Here is a 21,155-nt window from a genome sequence, read left to right on the forward strand (position 1 = left end):
TTAATGCTCTCATTAATTAATGTTTATTAATTAGAAAGTCATGTCCTATCTCATTTCTGTCTCCTTCCACAAGTGAACTGTAACTCACTAACATAGCCATAAAATGCTATGTATGGTCAGTTGATCCTTTGTAGTTTAGCCTGCCATCTTAAGTATCCTGACTGAACTGTCCATTTTCCTCCATTCCAAACAAAGATGTTGTAGCCAGGATTATACTTGCTAAGGCAGGTGGATCAGTCTCTTAAGTGACTATACTTCATCAGACAGTTCCAACCTCAGAAGTTAGGGACTGGAGCAGTTGGTGGAGAGCTGTTTTCTTCTCCAACAGAGACTGGTTGCCTTGGCTGCTATTTGATAAGATCCAGCTAATGCTGACTCCAGGGATGGCAAGTACTGCTCTTTTGGGGGATGAGCTTAGACTGTACTTCTAGGCTATGTTATTGAGATAAACTGATACTTCTTTAATGGATTATAAGGCTGCTGGAGATGCTTCAGTACCAGATATGGCTCCCACATGGCTTCTCTATCTTGCTAGTAGGAAAATAAATTGGTCAAACCTCTCTGAAGGTCAGTTTGGCAGTATCCATCATACAAATGCACATACCCTTTAGCACAGAAATTCCCATTCTAGGAATTTACCCTCTGCATCTTCTTACATGTGAGAAACAAAAAAAATGTGTAAGAGTATTCACTGAAAAATTATATAAATAAAAGACTGGAAATCCAAAAGGTCATCTACAATGAAATGGCTAAATAAAGTACATTCAAACCATGGAATACTATACAGCTGTTAAGAACAAGTAGGCACTTTGTTTACTGATATGGAATAACCTCCATGATACACAGTGAAGTAATAAAAGTAATATGCATTTGTTTAGGGAGCTGTGATTTATGCTTAAAAGTAAAAAAAATGTATGCTTGTATTCTCTTGAATTTAAACAGAAAGCTCTCTCGAAGGGTGTACAAAATATGAGTTATAAAAAATGGTTGCCTGTAGGTAGAATTTTGTGTGAAGGATGGAGAAAGAAGGCTTTTCACTTACAAAACTGACCATACCTTTTGAAATTTATACCATGTGAAGGGTTTCCCCATCAAAAAAATAAAATTTTAATTAAAAAATTAGGGGTGGTGGTGATGTTTTAAACAGTAGTTTCCAAATGCTGGCCTGTATCTGTGAATGCCCAAGAAAAACAATTTATTAATCTACCATGAAGTCATAAAAATAATGATGTACAAAATTTTCTATATTGTTGAATTTAATTTGAAGGGCCATCTTTTATTCTCGATTAAGTAACTTTGTGTGGAGGTATTAGTAAATAGTAGTTATCAATGTAGTGTTTATTTACACAATGAGCAAAACTAGAAGTTGGCATCATTCTGTCAATTCCTCAAATTTAGAGTCCTAAAATTCAAAGCACAGAGTTATTGATTTAGATTTAGCTTTTGTTCTCATGGTGCATAATCTGTTTTCAGATACTATTTTGGAAGACATTTCTTCTGTGTATTTCATGGTGTCGAGTTAGTGATGAATTATAGCTGAAGGCTTTTCCACATTCATTACATTCATAAGGTTTTTCTCCTGTGTGATGCCTCTGATGTTTTTTAAAGGATGAATCATGCCTGTATGCTTTTCCACAGCGGTTGCATTCATATGCTTTCACTCCTGTATGAACAGTTTTATGGTTGCTAAGGTGTATCCTCTGCCTAAAGGCTTTCCCACATTCTTTACATTTGTAGGGTCTTTCCCCAGTATGGATTCTCTGGTGATGTGTCAGATAAGCTCTATGACTAAAGGTTTTACAACATGCAGTACATGCATAGGGCTTTTCCCCAGTATGAATTCTTATATGTTCACTAAGGTGTCTAATCTGTCTAAAGGTTTTCCCACATTCATTGCACGTAAAGGGTTTCTCTCCAGAATGAGTTCTCAAATGCTGGATCAAGCTAATGTTCTGGCTGAAAGCTTTCTGACATTTATCACATATGTAGGGTTTCTCCCCAGTGTGGGTTCTATGATGCTGATTAAGAGATGAGCGATGTCTGAAGGCTTTGCCACATTCTTCACATTCAAAGGGCTTCTCACCAGTATGGATTCTCTGGTGTGTGGTAAGGGATGCACTTTGACTGAAGGCCCTACCACATTCCTTACATCTGAAAGGTTTCTCACCAGTATGAATTCTCATGTGTTCAGTAAGGTGAATGGGTTGTTTGAAGGCCTTTTCACATATATTACATTCATAGGTTTTTACTCTTATGTAACTTGTTGGATGATTAATCAAATCTGATTTGCATTTGTTTCTCTTTCTAGGTGCGTCACATTTACGGAGCCTCTGTTCTATAACAACATTTGAACTCACGATATTTTTGCCAAATTTGTAAGTTTCTTGGCTTCTCTTCTTATGGGTCATAATGGTTTGTCTCACATTTCTTCCATGGTGATCCCGGTGCTTTTCTAACTCATCATCATATTTTGAGACTTTCTTCAATGTGGGATAAATGACATCATCCCTCATGAACCTTTCCATCATCATGCCATGATATAACTGTTCTTGTAAAATGTTGTATTTTGCATTTGATGCACTGGTTTCTGTTTTACTCTTCAAGTCTGAAAGAAATGGAAAAAATGCAAATAACTCATATTCATTTTGCTTTGAAAAATCAATTATTATACTGGGTATGGAATACAGATTTAGATAACAATACATGTGAAGTACATGAAATTTTGAGTATATTTATTTTTTGCATGAGGCATGTGGGTTCTTAGTTTCCTGACCAGAGATCCAACCTGTGCCCCCTGCATTGGGAGCATGCAGTCTTAACCACTGGAGTACCATGGAAGTTCCATGAAATTCTGAGTGTATTTAAATATGGTTATGTAGCCTGGAAAGGTAATGGGAAATTAAGACACGATGAACAAGGTAAAAGTGTGATTTTATATACAGAGTAAAAATTTGAACATTTTAATCTTCTTCTTTCTATTAATACTAAAAAATGATATTTCAGGGCTATGTCTTAACAGTGGCTTTTTAACTGATAACTCTTTTTGGAAAACATTCTCAGAAAGATAAAAAGATTTCCCCCTTCCCACTCCAGCTAGTTCAGAAAACAGGTTGAGGGAATTCCCTGGCGGTCCAGTGATTAGCACTCCAAGCTTTCACAGCTGAGGGTGAGGGTTCAATGCTTCATCAAGGAGCTAAAATCCCACAAGATATGCAGTGTGGCTAAAAAATAAAAAAACGAATAGCAATAAAATGTATGTCCTTCAGGATGAATCTGACAAAAGATGTGTAATGTATACAAGACTTTTATGGGGGAAAATCCTGAAAATTTATTTTAAAAAATTAGAAAATATCAATAAGTGGAACAATATACCACGTTCCTAGACAACAGGACTCAATATCATAACATTAATTCCCCTCTAAATTGATCTATAGATTCAATATATTCCAATCAAAATACCACCAGAGAATTTGTGTGCGTAATTGATGCACTCATTATGTAATTCATATGGAAAAGCAAGGGGCTAACAATAGCCAGGACAATTTTGAAGAACAAGATATTGAATCTCACTATGAAATACAGTAATTAAGACAGTCTGACATTAGAGTAAGGATAGAAAATAGAAAAATGGAACAGAATAGATAGAGCCCAGAAATAGACTCAGGCATATAAAGAAACTTGGCAGGTGACCAAGTAGCATAAACTATTCAATAAATGGTTCTTGGGCTTATTATCCACATGTAAAAAGTTAAACTAGAGCCTCACCTCACACTATATATAAAATATATGCAGATTCAAATCTAAATATGGAAAATAAAATTTTAAAGATATAAAATAATATATATTTTTTCTATAAATCAATAAGGAAAAAATAATAGAAAGATTTGCAAGGATATAAACAGGTAATTTATAGAAGGGCTTCCCTGGTGGCTCAGACTGTAAAGTGTTTGACTGTAATGCGGAAAAGAAATCCTGGAAGGATGGCTAACAAACATTAAAAACATGCTCCCTCTTATTAGTAATCATGAAAATGAAAAAACAAGACACCATATTCAACCACTGAATTTATAAAAATGTGAAAGTTTGACAATGCCAAGTGTTGACAAAGATGCTGAGTTCTAGAACCTCTCAAAACTCTCAGATGGGAGTACCAACTGGTGCAACTACTTTGAAGAACAATTTCCTGAAACATAAAGGTAAGCTGCTCCATGACCCAACAAGTCTGCTTCTATCAAATATCTCAGAGAAATACTTACATACTTACACAAGAAGTTACATATACAAAGTTTTATTGCATTATCTCTGTAACCCCCAAATTTCTATCAACAGGAAAATGGATAAATTGTGCTTTATTAACTCAATGGAAATGAATGATATGGATAAATATGAATGAATAATATGGGTAAATATCAACAGTGTTGAATGAGAAAAGCAAGTGGAAGAAGTACATATACCATTTTTTTCAAGAGTAAGAATATGCAAAACAGTATTATAAGTAGTAATTTATGTGCTATAAGTCACAGCAAGATCCTCTATGATCCACCTCCTAGAGTAACGGAAATAAAAATAAAAATAAACAAGTGGGATATAATTAAACTGAAAAATTTTGCATAGCAAAGGAAATTATAAACAAGGTGAAAAGAAACCCCTCAGAATGGGAGAAAATAATAGCAAATGAAACAACTGACAAAGGATTAATTTCCAAAATATACAAGCAGTTCATGCAATTCAATACCAGAAAAACAAAACAACCCAATAAAAAAGTGGGCAAAACACCTAAATAGACATTTCTCCAAAGAAGGCATACAGATGGCTAGTAAACACATGAAAAGATGCTCAATATCACTCATTACTACAGAAATGCAAATCAAAACTACAGTGATATATCACCTCACACTGGTCAGAATGGCTATCATCACAAAATTTACAAGCAATAAATTCTGGAGAGGGTGTGGAGAAAAGGGAACCTCTTGCACTGTTGGTGGGAATACAAATTGGTATGACCACTGTGCAAGACAGTATGGAGATTTCTTAAAAAACTAGGAATAAAACTACCATATGACCCAACAATCCCACCACTGGGCATATATCCTGAGAAAACCATAACTGAAAAAGACACACATACCCCAATGTTCACTGATGCACTATTTACTATAGCTAGGATATGGAAGCAACCTAGATGTCCATTGACAGATGAATGGATAAAGAAGCTGTAGTACATATATACAGTGGAATATTACTCAGCCATAAAAGGGAACGTGAGTAAGTGCTAATGAGGTAGATGAAACTAAAGCCTATTATACAAACTGAAGAAAGTCAGAAAGAGAAAAAAAAATTGTATATTAACACATTTATAAGGAATCTAGAAAGAGGTACTGATGAACCTATATTCAGGGCAGCAATGGAGATGCAGACATAGAGAATAGACTTATGGAAATAAGTGAGTGGGGGGAAGGAGAGGGTGGAATGAATGGAGAGAGTAGCATGGAAACATATACACCATCATATGCAAAACACATGGCCAGTGGGAATTTGCTGTATGACTCAGAGAACTCAAACCAGGTCTCCGTGACAACCTAGAAGGGTGGGATGGGGTGGAAGGTGAGAAGGAAGTTCAAGAGGGAGGGGACATATGTATACCTATGGCTGATACATGTTGATATATGGCAGAAATGAACACAATATTATAAATACAATTATCTTTCAATAAAAAATAAATTCAAAAAATAATATATATTTTTTGGGAATATACACATACAATACAAATATAAAGACACATATAGGAATGACAATGTTTAAAGTCAGAAGAGTTGGTTATTTCTCAAGCAAAGATGGGAGTACTGGGATTTAAACTCTGTTTTATTTCTTAATCTTGGTAGAAAGTACATAGCAATTTATTGTAATGTCCTCTGCCTTTCTGAATGTCTAAAATATTTCGCAATAAAAACGAAGTTTAAGAAGACTGTTAAAGATCACTGGATTTGATGAAAAGGAATCCCATGGTCATTTTTCTTGCAGGATTTTCCATAAAACATTTGTTACAATAAATAAGGATACTTTAGTTCAAAGGAGAGTGAGACTCAAAGTTAAGATTATAAAATGAAAGTTGATGAAAAGTGGAAATAGGATGCAAGAGAGAAGATTAAAGATCTGGAGAATGCAGTGAGAGTCCTGAAAAGAGATCTGCTTTCTGTGAGAAGAGACTACTACGTACATCTCAGAGCATGGGGAAAGGAGCTTTCGATTGGCAGACTTTAGGATATTGAAGAAAGAAGGAAAACCTTAATGAAGAGAAGACTTATCTTCCCTCCAACTCCACAGACTTCTGCTAGGTCAGATGAAGAAAAGGACTGCAGACAGAGGGATGAAATCTAGTTCAGAGCATGCCTGTCCACCCGCTCAGCCTTTCCGCAGCCTGGGAAGATGCTGGGCACTTTGGCCTACATATTAAAAGGCACCATCTGCCTTGGCTCACCTGAATTGGGATCTCCTGGGCCTTCTTTCTCTGTCATCCATGGCTCTTCTCCTTTCTCCAACTGGGAAATTACACTAGGTTTGGAAAGCTGACAACCTGCTTATGGAGTGAAAAAAAGGGTATGAATATTTATGTTGAGGTCAAAGAACCATCCCTGGGATGTAGTTTCAATCCTCAGGTATTTAGGGTCTCTGAAGATGGAAAGGGGCACCATAGCATGCTTTCCTATTCTCGCTCTACAAAGTAAAGTGTTCCCCGAAGGGAAGAGATTCAGGTATGTTCTGACTTGTTTTCAAAGGTAAGCAACATCCATCTCCAACACAGAACCCAAGGCCAGGCTCCAGGGAATCTACTGCTTTTAATAATTTAGGAATTATTAATACTAAATTAAATATTAATCCTGTTAATAGGCAGGATTCTGGATGTATGTGTAGCCTGTCCTTACCCACTGAGACCAGATTCCCATAGTTCTCCAGCATCACCTCCCGGTACAGATTCCGGTGAGCAGGCGCCAGCTGCCCCCACTCCTCCTGGGTGAAGTCCACAGATATGTCCTTGAAGGTCAACAGTTCCTAGAATATCCAATATATTCCTTTTCAGCCTGAGACCACCTCCATCAAGATCCAATATGTTCTGACAGTCTTCTGAGAGATTCTAAATTAGTTTTACTGGGAGTCTCCTCTGGATCTGTTTGGTAATTCCCTGGAGACTATCATAAACAATATATGGAAGGACAGATGGTTATTATATGTGTCTTAGGAAACAACAAAATGAAGCAGGATAATGGCACCAGGGAGAGCCACAGTGAGGATGGGGAAGATCTTTCGTGTAGGGTGTTAGGGTAAGTCTTCCTAAAAGGGGGATATTCAAACAGAGACATGAACTCAGTAGGAAAGAGCCACACAGAAATCTGAGGGGAGAGCATTCCAAGCAGGAACAAAGGACCTGAGGAGTGCATGTCCTTGGCTTGTCTGAGGAGCAGGAGAGTGGCCAGGATTGCTGGAGGCGGGCAAGTGGAAGTAGATGAGACCAGAGGGTCCAGGGGACGGGGAGAGAGGCTTTCAGTACTTACTGTCAAAAAGACAAATGCATTCCTCCAGGGCTGAAATCTGGGGCCCTGCTGGAGTTTAATGCAAGATGAACAAAACGGTTTGGAACTGTGATCGAGCTCTTCCTTAGCTCAAATACTGAACAGATAAAAAGGATCAGCCCTTCAGCACTGATGGCATGGGGTGCTAGTAGCTGGGTTAATCAGAAGTGAACTCAATCAAGGACCCTGGCGGTGGAAGGTCCATACCTTCCACTGCAGGGGGTATGGGTTCAGACCAAGGTTGGGAGCTAAGATCCCACATGCCATGCAACTAAAAAAAGAAAAAAAGTGAATTCAATCAAACTAAAGTGCATCTCAGCCAGAGCTCAGCCACAGCTCTAGGAAAAATATGAATAATCAGTCCCTCACCTTAACCACCAGTCAAGAGGAAAAGGCTTAGAGTTTTCTGCAAATAAACAGAACAGACAAAACAAACAGACTATATCTATCTATCTATACATATATACATTTATTTATTGTTTATTTATCAAGAGAAACTATTCCATAGCCCAGATATTCATGCTTCACAATTAACAAACACAGGTCAGGGATGAATTTCATGCAACGCAACCCAAAGAAATTTTTTACATTCTGAAATCATTTTGCACTCTGAAAGATACCAGCCTTTCTCATCACCTTAAAATTTTTCACAGAACCATACTTTCTGCAGAATCTGCATATGCCGGCATTCTTGTTGTTTGTTGTTAAGTCGCTAAGTCATGTCTGACTCTGCTGCCCCATGGACTGCAGCACACCAGGCTCCCCTGTCCTTCACTCTGTCCTGGAGTTTGCTCAAACTCATGTCCATTGAGTCAGTGATGCCATCCAACCATTTCATTCTCTGTCGCCCCCCTTCTCCTCCTGCCCTCAATCTTTTCCAGCATCAGGGTCTTTTCTATAAATCGGCTCTTCTCCTCAGACGGCCAAAGTATTGGAGCTTCAGCTTCAGCATCAGTCCCTCTAATGAATATTCAGGGTTGTTTTCCTTTAGGATTGACTGGTTTGATCTCCTTGCTGTCCAAGGGACTCTCAAGAGTCTTCTCCAGCACCACAGTCTGAAAGCATCTTCGGGGCTCAGCCTTCTTTATGGTCCAACTCTCACATCTACACACAACAACTGGAAAAACCACAGCTTTGACTAAATGGACCTTTGTCAGCAAAGTGATATCTCTGCTTTTTAATATGCTGTCTAGCTTTGTCACAGTTTTTCTTCCAAGGAGCAAGCATCTTTTAATTTCATGGCTGCAGTCACCATTCACAGTGATTTTGGAGCCCTGCTTTGGAGCAGGAGAAAATAAAACCTGCCACTGTTTCCATTTTTCCCCCATCTATTTGCCATTAAGTGATGGAACTAGATGCCCTGATCTTAGTTTTTTGAATGTTGAGTTTTAAGCCAGCTTTTTCACTCTCCTCTTTCACCTTCATCAAGAGGCTCTTTAGTTCCTCTTGACTTTCTGCCATTATGCTGGTATCATCTGCATATCTGAGGTTGTTGACATTTCTCCTGGCAATCTTGATTTCAGCTTGTGATTCATCCAGCCCAGCATCTCACATGACGAACTCTGGATAGAAGTTAAATAAGCAGGGTGACAATATATAGCCTTGACATACTCCTTTCCCAATTTTGAACCAGTCCATTGTTCTATGTCCAGTTCTACTGTTGCTTCTTGACCCGCATACAGGTTTTTCAGGAGACAAGTAAAGTGGTCTGGTATTCCCATCTCATTAAGAATTTTCCACAGTTTGTTGTAATCCACACAGTCAAAGGCTTTAGCAGAGTCAATGAAGCAGAAGTGGATTTTTTTTTTTAATTCCCTTGCTTTTTCTATGATCCAACAGATGTTGACAATTTGATCTCGGGGTTCCTCTGCCTTTTCTAAATCTGGCTTGAACATCTGGAAGTTCTTAGTTCACATATTTTTGAAGCCTAGCTTAAAGTATTTTGAGTATTACCTTGCTAGCATGTGAAATGAGCACAACTGTAAAGTAATTTGAACATTCTTTGGCATTGCCTTTCTTTGGGACTGGAATGAAAACTTGACCTTTTCCAGTCCTGTGGCCATTGCTGAGTTTTCCAAATTTGTTGGCATATTGAGTGCAGCACTTTCACAGCATCATCTTTTAGGATTTGAAACAGTTCAACTGGAATTCTATCACCTCCACTAGCTTTGCTTGTAGTAATGCTTCCTAAGGCTGCCTTGACTGCACACTCCAAGATGTCTGACTCTAGGTGAGTGACCACACCAAAACGATTATCTGGGTCATTAAATCTTTTTTGTACAGTTTTTCTGTGTATTCTTGCCACCTCTTCTTAATCTTTTCTGCTTATGTTAGGTCCTTGCCATTTCTGTCCTTTATTCTGTCTTTCTTGGTTCACCAAAGCAAACTTGTAGAAAGTTGCAACTCCCAGCGATACAATGATTGCTCTAACAATATGAAATTGCAGATGCTTGGCCAGGAGGCCACACATCTGAGGTTTCATTAAAAAACTGGAAGCCATTGTAGTTATTCTCAATACCAATGTCCTTCCAGGCTGATGGGGAAATGGATCTATCTATGCATATTTCATCCTCCACTGTTCTTTTATACAGAATATCTGAACCATAATAAAAAAGTATTAGGCAAGTGATGGAGGAAAATCTGACCTATAATCAAGAAATAAAAACATAAGAAACAAACCTAGGTCACCAAGTCACTGTAAGAAGCAGACAAGAAATTTAAAGCAATTATTAAAATATATGTTGAAGAGTTTACAATAAAATATGGATGGAATAGGTCAAAATGTCAGGGTAATTGAGGAGAGATAGAAATGCCAAAAAAAAAACTAAAAAACAATTCTACAACTGAAAAATACAATATCTGAAAAATCCACTGGATGGGCTTAACATCAAATAGACCCTGATGAAGACAAGATCAATGAAACTTAACACAGGTCAATAGACAGTATTCAAATGGAAGCACCAAGAGAGAAAAAGAAAAAAAAAGAGGGGGGGATAATATCACATGGTCTAATATACATGTAATTAAAATCTCAGAAGGAGAAGAATGAGAAGAAAAGAATATTTGAAGAAATAAAGGCTGAAAAATTTCCAAGTTGATTAAAAAAAAAAAATCAACCTATAAATACAAAAGGCAGCAAATCCTCCACCAAAAAAAAAAAAATTCAAAGAATACCATGTCTATGCTGCTAAGTCACTTCAGTCGTGTCCGACTCTGTGCGACCCAATAGACGGCAGCCCACTAGGCTCCTCTGTCCCTGGGATTCTCCAGGCAAGAATACTGGAGTGGGTTGCCATTTCCTTCTCCAATGCATGAAAGTGAAAAGTGAAAATGAAGTCTTTCAGTCGTCCCCGACTCTTAGCGACACCAAGGACTGCAGCCTACCAGGCTCCTCCGTCCATGGGATTTTCCAGGCAAGAGTACTGGAGTGGGGTGCCATTGCCTTCTCCACCATGTCTATGCACATCATTAAAACTGCTGAAGAGCAAAGATAAAAGGGAAGATTATAAAAGTAGTGAAAAGAAAGTAAGAAAGGAAGAACAGGAAAACCAGAAAAGTTAGTATAAAATAAACAAAAAGACATGTCACATCTGGATAAAGAATAAGAAAAATAGCTCACTTTTTATCTGAAGCAATATAAACCAAAAGACAATGGAACATCCTTAAAGTGCTTAAAAGAAAAAAATGGTCACCCTAGAATTCTATATCCAGTAAAAGATCCTCTAATAGGAAGACCATATAAAGACATTTCTAGATCGCCAAAGCTGTGAGAATTCGTCATCTGAAGACCCACACTACAGGGAATGCTAAATGATGTTCTTTAGGCTGAAGGGAAATGATGTCAGAAACTTAGAACCTAAAGGAAGGACTGAAAAGTGCTCCAACTGGTAAAGTGAAAGAAAGTCACTTAGTTGTGTCCGACTCTTTGTGACCCCTATGGACTGGAGCCTACCAGGCTCCTCTGTCCTTGGAATTCTCCAGGTAAGAGAACTGGAGTGGGTTGACATTTCCTTCTCCAGGGGATCTTCCTAACCCAGGGATCAAACCCAGGTCTCCTGCATTGTAGGCGGATCCTTTACTGTCTGAGCCACCAGGAAAGCCTGCACTGGTAAATATGTGGGCAAATATGAAAGGCTCATTTTTTTTCCTTTTCTTAATCTCTTATGAGACTTTAACTCTTAGTGTTAAAAGCAAAAATAAGGACATGTATTATGGGGTATATAACATGTAAAGTGAAAAGCATGATGACAACACACAAAGAATGGGAAGAGTAAATAGGAAAATATGATTTTCATATTCTTTGTGAAACAGTATAATAGTAATTCAACTGTGACATGTTTAAAATGCATATTGTAATGGCCAGGACAACCACTAAAAACAAATCAAAGTATAGCTAAAAAAGTCATTAGAGGACATAAAATAGAATACTAAAAAACTTCACAATCCAAAAGAGGGCAGGAGAGAAAGAACAAAGAAATGAAAGAATAGGTTTGACAAACAGCAAAGGACAAGAATATACACTTAAATTCCAAGCATATCAGTGATTGCCTGTGTGCTCAGTCACTTCTGTTGTGTCCTACTCTTTGTGGCTCTATGGACTATAGCCCGCCAGGCTCCTCTTGTCCTTGGGATTCTTCAGGCAAGAATACTGGAGTGAATTGCCATGCCCTCCTCCAAGCGATCTTCCCTACCCAGGACACTGAACCCACGTCTCCTGCGTGTCCTGCATTGCAGACGGATTGTTTTGGGGTTTTTTGGGCTGCACTGGGTCTTTGTTGCAGCATGCAGGATCTTTAGTTGTGGCATGTGGGATCTAGTTCCCTGACCAGGGATCAAACCCAGGCCTCCTGCATTGGAAGCACAGAGTCTTAGCTACTGGGCCACCAGGGAAATCCTGTAGGTGGATTCCTTACCCACTGAGCCACCTGGGAAGCTCCATATCAATGATTATGTAACTGTTAACAGACTAAGCATGCAAGGCCCAGCTGTATCTAAGAAGGGCCACACTTTAAATATAAAGGCACAAATAAGTAAAAGAATGAAAAAAGCTATACCATACCAACAATAACTAAAAACACTGGAGAAGTTACATTAAATCAGACAAAGTGGGCTTAGGAAAAAGAATATGATGAGACATTTCCTAAAGATAAATGGTCAGCTCATTAAGAAGACAATAATCCTACGTGTATATGTGCCTGACAACAGAATTTGACTTGACAGAACTAAAGGAAGATATGAACAAAATCACAATAATTAGAGATTTTAACCCTCCTCTCACTAAGTGATCGAACAAGTAGACAAAAATTTATCAAGGATGTAGATCTGAACACCTATCAATCAACTTAACCTGACATTTGTAGAGCATTATACCTAACCACTGCCACATACAGATTCTTTCTCAAAGTTTTTATTTTGAGATTATAGATTTATAAGATAATTTTAATCATAGATTTACATGCAGTTGTAAGAAATAATGCAGAAATCCCATGTACTGTCTCTCTACTGGGGGCCAGAGTTTTGATTGGAAAGGGGCACAAGTGAACATTCTGAGAGGCAGAAATGCTCAACTTGGTTACATGGTGTATAAATGTCAAAATAGAACCATATACTTTCTTAAGTGTTTTTCCTATATATAAATTATATCTCAATTTTAAGAAATTTAATCTTTTCCCAGTGCTAAGAATCCCACCAGTATTTTTAACTGTCAGGAGGTGAGAATTAAAGAAAAGTGGAATGCAGAGATAAGGTAACTCTCCAAATAATTAGAATATTACTATTTCTTCCATATTACTGGAAATAGCCCTGGAATGCATTTCAATCCTAAAAGATGTTAGCACCTGAATTAGCTAAAGAAAATGGCATCATAAAAAAGCCTTAAAAAAAAAAAAAATCACAGAGCAAGTAAATACCAGAGATAAGTTCAAATTCTGTACCATCCAATTTCAAAACCCAAGTTCTCACTCAAAACTCTTCTGTCCTCGGATAATGTCCCCTCTTTAATAAGTCTTCCTTTCACATTTACTCTACAGTTTTCCTTCTCTGTTTCACCTGTGCGTCTACCAGGTGGTGAGGACATGTTTCCATGTTGTAACTGCCCAGCCTGTCTAATGTGCATGCTCCATGGCCTGACCATTTCTTCTCTGCTCAGGTCTTTAGCTGTTATTTGACCTCTGCTCATGCCACTATTCTATGGGCCACTTCATGGAGTGATAGATGTCACCCATTTTTGAGTATAAAATACTCAAGAAAACTGAGGTTTATCTTAGACCCCAAATGGTACCTATTGGTTTTTATGGGTTAGAATTAAATCATTCATTTTGCTTTCTCTACAAAAATTTGTATTAGATGTTGGCTGGAAAGAAAGATTTTTTTAAAAAAATATTTTTTGGCCACACAGCATGTGGAATCTTAAGGCCCCAACCAGGGATCAAACCTGCACCCCCTGCAGTGGAAGTGCAGAGTCATTACCACTGGACTGCCATGGAAGTCTGAAGAAACGATTTCTAAGAGGAGGGAAACTGCCACCACTGTGGACCAGTTTTCTGTACAAGACTAATTTGCAAATTCATTAGCCTCAATATACCCAACTCCCCAGAAAAGGGCAAATTATAATCTTAAAAACTAAAAAGCATGCCAAGAAAGTGACAGGAAACTCCAACCCACCTGGGAGTCTGTTGTTGGGGTCCCGGGGGTCAATTTATCCTTTAAACTTTCTCCCTGGGTCTCATCAGCATCCTGAGATAGCAGAGCTGAGGAAGGAAAAGAGCCAGAAAGTTTGCATCTTACCTTACCCCATTAAACAGAAAAACTGCCTGCAGTTCTGCTGAAAACAGCCCTTCTCTGAATACACTCACAAAGAAAGACATTCAGAGCGACTCAGGAGCAGACTGGAGTCTCCTTAATGAGGAGGCCCTGCAGTGCATTGATTGGGGTATTAATGTTTCCCAATGGTCAATGCTGGTCCAAAAACACTGACCTACCAGGCCACTCCTCTGTTCAGAAATCCTCAAAGGTTCCCCACTTACAAGCAAGAAAAATCCAAACACTTCCCACAGACTTCATGGCACTCTACAATCTGCCTGAAGCATATCTTCCCAACATTAGTTTCCTCTAACCACCACCCTTTATCTGTGGGACACATGCACCAGCCACATTCTTAACCCTCAGTGAGACTAGAATAGTCTCCATTCTCTAAACCACTCTTTAAGGTCCCCACTTTTGTATTTTTTTCCCAACTCTTCCATAAAAACGATTGACATCTTTTAAGGCTCAATTCAGTGCTATCTGCTTTGTGAAAATTTCTCTGATAAATACAATCAGAAGAATTTTCCTGTCTCTTGTCTTCCAAAAGAATTTTACCATAAAGTGTATTTAGGCTACTTTCTCTTCTTTCCATCCAGGTATGTTTCTATCTCTGCTGCTGCTGCTGCTGCTAAGTCACTTCAGTCGTGTCCGACTCTGTGCAACCCCATAGACAGCAGCCCACCAGGCTTCCCCGTCCCTGGGATTCTCCAGGCAAGAACACTGGAGTGGGTTGCCATTTCCTTCTCCAATGCGTAAAAGTGAAAAGTGAAAATGAAGTCACTCAGTCGTGTCCGACTCTAGCGACCCCATGGAATGCAGCCTACCAGGCTCCTCTGTCCATGGGATTTTCCAGGCAAGAGTACTAGAGTGGGGTGCCATTGCCTTCTCCGGTGTCTATATCTATCTCTATCAATTAATAATTAGCATTAGAGATCATTATTCATTTTTCCATCCATCAAGATGCTTAAAAAAGTCCCTGTCTGACTTTTGAAGTATTAAAGATGAACTAAGAGACCCCATGCTGCTGCTGCTACTGTTGCTAAGTTGCTTCAGTCGTGTCCGACTCTGTGCGACCCCATAGACGGCAGCCCACCAGGTTCCCCCATCCCTGGGATTCTCCAGGCAAGAATACTGGAGTGGGCTGCCATTTCCTTCTCCAATGCATGAAAATGAAAAGTGAAAAGTGAAAGTGAAGTCGCTCAGTCGTGCCCGACTCTTAGCGACCCCATGGACTGGAGCCTACCAGGCTCCTCCGTCCATGGAATTTTCCAGGCAAGAGTACTGGAGTGGGGTGCCATTGCCTTCTCCGAAGAGACCCCATGAGATATGCTAATTCCTCTGTGCATCCATCTATCCTGACCCGGCCAGCAAATACTGTGTAACCTTGGACATGCTTCCCACTGAACTCAAAACAGTTCAAGGTAAAGTGAGAGTAGCCAAGCATGTCTTTCCTTCCTTCTAGTGGGAGAAGAAAAGAAAGAAAAAGCATTGGTTTGGGACTAGACTGAGATTAATAAAGGAAAACCACTGGAGGGCTTGAGGGGGTAGAAACCTTTGACTCTGATGTCTGTAAATCACACTTATACAGCTGCTGCTGGAGAACACCCTGAATTCTGTCTTCCTGTCCTGTGTTTATTCGAGGACAGGAGATGGGAGCAGCATGGAGCACACGTCGCAGGGACCCAGTGCTTAAGAGCCCAACATTTTCTCACACAGCTATCTCTTTCCCCAAATCCCCAAGCACAAGCCCCAAGGACCTAGTCTCTCCCAATTTTCTCCCCAAGAGACCACTTCAATGATGTTTGTACCTATTTTCCCCAAGCAGATTGAGAACCCTTCTTCCTCCTCCATCCCCCATCCATCAGCCTATTCTCACCTCCTCCTTCAAACATCTTGGTCACATCCTCCCACAGGGGCGCCCCCTCCTTGGCCTTCTCTGGATGGTGCAATTTCACCCATGTGCTGGCCTCGGTGGGCAGGGTGATCAGGAGCTGCTGCAGCATGATGATGCCTCCTGACTGACCTTGTCCACTTCTGGTGAGGAAACGGCCAGAGCCTCTGCTGAGATGCCTCACAGTTGCGTGGTCCTCCTGTGATCTGTCTCCTGGCCTCAGGATTCTTGTGTGTGCCTGTGGCACCAGAACCTAGGGGCTCCTAGAGGCTGATGTGGCTCTCACAGCTCTGAAAAACTGATTCCTCTCTAAAATTGCAGGGTGGCTGGTTGAGTAGGTCTGAGTATACGCCTCTTCATATTCTTCTAGAGGAGGAAAAGGCAGGGAGGAGGGATCCAGAAAACTGATCATACAGATAGAACTCCAGAACTTGCAGAAACATACTTAAAACTGAAAAAGACCCAAAAACAAAGATTTAGTATCAATGTGAAAATAAGTATAATCTATGCTTTGGATGCAGCTCTAATTTCTAGTTCCATACACACTTTCACAAACAGCACAAATACACACAAATACCAAAGATACACAAACATGCGCAGACCTTGCCTTGACTTTCCTCTTTGGAAGCTCCAATACTTTGGCCACCTGATGCGAACAGCCGACTCACTGGAAAAGACCCTGATGCTGGGAAAGATTGAAGGTAGAAGAAGAAGAGAGCAACAGAGGATGAGATGGTTGGATGACATCACTGATTCAGTGGACATGAACTTGGGCAAACTCTGGGAGATGGTGAGGGACAGAGAGGCCTGACATGCTGCAGTCCATGGGGTCACAAAGAGTCGGACACGACTTGACAACTGAACAACAAGCTGCATGCATCTTCTGCTTGGACACAGACAGACTTGGGAGTTAAGAGGGCAAGCTTAGGAATCAGACAGTCTGGGTTAGAATCTTGACACGGGCACTTAAAAGCTCTAAGACACTTCAGTTCTCTGAGTTTCCATTTCATCATCTAGAAAATGCATATAAGAAGTGTACTTCTTTTAGGCTTGTAACAATGTTGGGAATACAGTACCTTAATAGACATTATTATAAACCTTTTGCTTTAATGTGCAACCACAACACTACTTTTTAAAGTTATTTTTAAAACGATTATAGATCTGAATTTAAAGTTTCAAGTATCTCAAATATAGTACTTCGAATATAATGAGAAATATTGGAGAACTGCTCCTGGCAGGAAATTTTGGAAACCGCCTTTCGTGGAAGCCCTTGGCATCTGAACAGTCGCCTGCCTCTACAGCGACTAAGTACAGTGTATTAGGGCTTCAAGAACAATCCTAGTCCTAGCTCCCTAAAAAGGGAGCTGGCCCATCTTTTTGAAGTTTGTGGGGCAGGGTGTTTGGCTTCTTGTTTTCAGCTGTGACTGATGCAGAGAAAGGAGCTGTATTGGAGCATATGAAAAATATCCTGCCCCCAAACATATGAAAAGTAAAATGGTTTGTTACCCAAGTGGAGAAACTTTCCAATCTTATTCCCGAAATGGTTAACGACAGAGAAGCTTCATTTCGAGTACGCCCCTTCTCACTAGTCCCAGACATGCCTCTCTCGGACCTAAGAAACTGCAGACACAGACAGCGTAGCTTCCTACTCACCAGAGAGGCCGTGGACGCTGGTACGACCAGAGATGGGGGGCGTGAGAGAGCCGGTTCTTGAGGCTTTCAGCTCCAGAGGGTGTCTCTTTAGAGAAGGACCGGTAAGAGATTTTGTTTTTTCCCAGCCTTTTATAGACAGACCACATCGACACCCAACACAATGACTTTTTTAAAAAACGCCGAACATTCACGCAGGCTTCCTTCTGAAGCCCAAAGGACTATCGGCCTCCAGACGGGACCAAGGCTCTTTTCTAAATTCCTGAGAGGCGGCCTAGGGCGGGTGCTGAGGCACCAGATAAACCCACAGCCCCTCCAACGGCACTTTCCCAGCCACACCCCCGGGAGCTGGGCTTTGGGGACCCGCAAGGCCAAGGGAACCCTGAACCGGCTTGCAACGGACCCGGGCTAGGCTACCGCTCGCCCGCCGCTGCTTTGATGCCAGGCCGGCGGCAGTGGCGAGGCCCACCGGCGCCCCGCCTCCTGGGCCTCAGGCCGGGTGTCCCGGCCCCTCCGCAGTAGCGAAGCGCCGTGGCCCGCGCCGCTGTTCGCCTTCGCCCAGGTCCGGGTGCTGCCCCCGGCGCAGCCGCAGTGCTATCAACCCGGTACCCTCGAGTCTTCCGGCGGCTCGGCACGCCCCGCCGCCGGCTCCGCCCATCAGGAACGGCGAGAGTCCGCCCTCTCCGGGGAGGCAGGCGCTCCAGAAAATCCGGAACCCAGATTCCGCGGAGCGCGCCTGGGCACGCCGCCCCCACGACTGCCAGACCCTGGACAGAGGCCACCCAGGCGGACCGCCCGCGTTTCCTGACAGCGGTCCCAAGAGACTAGGTAACCTGCCCAGCTCTTCCCCTGCGAAAGCCCTTTCTCTGTCCTTCATTCATTTATTCAACTATCTTCTGAATCCCTAGATCTGTTCACACATTGTTACAGGCTCTAGGGAAATACCAGTTATCAAAACTCAGTCCCTGCTTTCTTGGATCTTAATTCTGGGAAAATTAAATAGATAATAATAATAATCTAGAATGGTAATGTTGTCTGCCATCCCAGTGAATTGCCCACCATCAAGCCATCAGCCGCTGCAGACCTCACGAATGGTGTCCCCTGAGGGGAATTCAGGATGGAGACAAACTGGAAACCTTCTGCCCTCTGGCTGACTGTAGATAGTTAAGAAGCATATCTAAGGAATAATGTCAATGAGCAGGGCCTTTACCTTCTGCTATGACTTGTTAATGACTTTTAATCTAGTCATCACTGAAAAGATTATTTCCTGTATTTTGAGTTACTTCCTGACCTCTTTTAGGTACTGCCTCTGGTGTGCCTGATTCCAGAGCAACTCGTCCTTCTCCAGAGGATAAACTCTAGTCTCTTTTGGGATGAGGAAAGGTGGTAATGTAAACTCATGTTTACAAAATAAAGAGAAACTCACATGGTTAATCAGCCCTAGTTAATTGCATTTTAAACAAATTAACTTAAAAAATAACCTGCTATCTTAAAAGTATGTCTGTTATGATTCACCATTCTTAAAAGCTTATAAATTCTGATCTATTTGTAAAGAAAAGAAGGAGGGGCTTCCCTGGTGGTCCAGTGGCCAAGACTCTGCCCTCTCAATGCAGGGGCCCCAGGTTTGATCCCTGGTCAGGGACTTAGATCCCACATGACACAACTAAAGAGTTTGCATTGCACAGCTAAATATCCCGTGTGCCGCAACTAAGACCTGGCCAGCCAAACAAACAAATAAAAATAAATATTAAAAACATAAAATAAAAATGTGTGTTAAAAAAAAAAAGGAAACAAAAAGATTTCCTCACCTATAAAAGCTAGATGAGAAAGTATAGGAATTGCCTTTCTCTATTGTTATCATAGATACCCAGTTCAATTCGGTTCAAATCAAAACAATTCAGCAAGTATTTATTGAGTCCCTACTGTATGCCAGGCACTTGTGATGCACCAGTAAACAAAACAGATCCCTGCTCTCATGGAGCTTACATACTCCTAAGGGAAAATATGAGTAAATAATAAGCATAATAAATGTGTAAATTATCAATATCTAGTATGTTATGTAATATGTGATATGGACAAAGAAGGAATACAGAAGTTAGGGGGCAAGGAAAGGTTGCAATATTAAGTAGCATGGTCAGAACAGGCTTCAGTGAAAAGGTAACATTTGAGCAAAAGTGAGGAAGGAAGGGTAGGATGTCTGAAGGAACAGCTAGTGTAAAGGCCCAGTGGCAGGAATAGGCTAGAGTTCAGAATGGAGGTCTTGGCTGGAGACATGAATTTGGCAGTTGATACAACCATAAAATACCAACAGAGATGTTATTTTAAGCCAGAAGACCATGAAGGATCACTGAGACACAGACTGTAGATAGAGAAAAGTGATGCCCATGCTTTTCACTAAAGGAAGCAATCAAAAAAACCCGAATTCTTGGGAAATCTAAGATGACAGAAACATGGAAGAACATATAAGAGGCACAGTGAGCACCCTCATTCTGTCCTTCTGCCCATCAAAGTCATACAGGACTTAAGAGTTAGAAGCCAGTTTTTTTCAGGTAAACATACTAATATAAAATATCTAGAGATAATGGAATATATTCTGGATTAAGAGCTTTACTTTTGATAGTTCACACAACATTCAGGCAGTTAAATTGTTTGTTTTGAACTGCCATTTAAGAGTAAGAAGCTGAACTTGACCAATCTCCACTGATGTTTGAAAGGATGCAGTATTTATAAAGACAGTGAAGTACTACGAATCAACTCCTTCACTTCCCCTCTCATACTTCCCTGCCTCTCATACTTTGGCCCCTGCAATCACCGTCTTCCTGGTCCTCTTTGGTGGGCCCCTAAATGTGTTTTTCTAAGGGCTGTTTCAAAGACCTTCTCGCTCAAAAGACAACACATTTTTTAATTTAATGCCATACATTTGGCAATTGGAAAGTAAAAGACAATTAAAATGCCATCCACCAATCTTAATATATCTATCTTCAAAAGACATCAATATGTATTAGGAATTATGGTCTAATTTTCTTAGGTGTAATAATGGCATTGCAGTTAAGTCTTAAAAGAGTCGTGGTTATCTTTTAGAGATACATCCCAAAGCACTTGTGGATGAATAAAAAAAAAAAAGCATCATTATGAACTAAAGTCTACATAAATATCTCCATAAATAATTCCTAGGTTTCCACAACAGCATTACAATTGTGATTTTAAAAAACCTTTTTGCAACAAAATACCAAAGAGATTGATAA

General features: G+C 40.4%; 1 protein-coding gene and 1 long non-coding RNA gene across 13 annotated transcripts in view; one reads left to right on the forward strand and one right to left on the reverse strand.

The window, feature by feature from the left end:
* ZFP69 (ZFP69 zinc finger protein) lies at positions 1–19,122 on the reverse strand. Of its 11 annotated transcripts, XM_055586255.1 has the most exons (8): positions 18,314–18,507; positions 17,914–17,998; positions 16,863–16,945; positions 16,246–16,711; positions 14,229–14,314; positions 6,921–7,047; positions 6,476–6,574; positions 1–2,605 (listed from the first exon to the last, which is right to left on the reverse strand). In XM_055586255.1, the coding sequence occupies exons 4-8, from the start codon at positions 16,370–16,372 to the stop codon at positions 1,470–1,472; spliced, it is 1,575 nt and encodes a 524-aa protein (XP_055442230.1). In that variant the 5' UTR covers positions 16,373–16,711; positions 16,863–16,945; positions 17,914–17,998; positions 18,314–18,507; the 3' UTR covers positions 1–1,469. The 11 variants fall into 11 exon arrangements, with proteins under 11 accessions (XP_055442230.1, XP_055442233.1, XP_055442231.1 ...); XM_055586258.1 differs by lacking the exons at positions 16,863–16,945; positions 18,314–18,507 and adding an exon at positions 18,970–19,120; XM_055586256.1 differs by lacking the exon at positions 16,863–16,945.
* LOC129655623 (uncharacterized) overlaps positions 18,546–21,155 on the forward strand; it is a 10,133-nt gene continuing 7,523 nt past the window's right edge. For both annotated transcript variants that reach the window (XR_008716060.1, XR_008716061.1), the window contains exon 1: positions 18,546–18,738. This is a non-coding gene — a long non-coding RNA (uncharacterized LOC129655623). The remainder of the gene's footprint in view (positions 18,739–21,155) is intronic.

Source organism: Bubalus kerabau, chromosome 6 (assembly GCF_029407905.1).
Source record: "Bubalus kerabau isolate K-KA32 ecotype Philippines breed swamp buffalo chromosome 6, PCC_UOA_SB_1v2, whole genome shotgun sequence".
In the NCBI taxonomy this organism is placed as follows: Eukaryota; Metazoa; Chordata; class Mammalia; order Artiodactyla; family Bovidae; genus Bubalus; species Bubalus kerabau.

What these genes read in the sequence shown, in the direction of transcription:
- ZFP69 (XM_055586258.1), bottom strand. Translation starts at nt 16,372, where the DNA reads ATGCTGCAGCAGCTCCTGATCACCCTGCCCACCGAGGCCAGCACATGG. An exon ending in CAAGATGTTTGAAGGAGGAG is followed by an intron (nt 14,315 to 16,245) that starts GTGAGAATAGGC and finishes TTCCTTCCTCAG; the next exon opens with CTCTGCTATCTCAGGATGCT. An exon ending in CCCCAACAACAGACTCCCAG is followed by an intron (nt 7,048 to 14,228) that starts GTGGGTTGGAGT and finishes TGGATATTCTAG; the next exon opens with GAACTGTTGACCTTCAAGGA.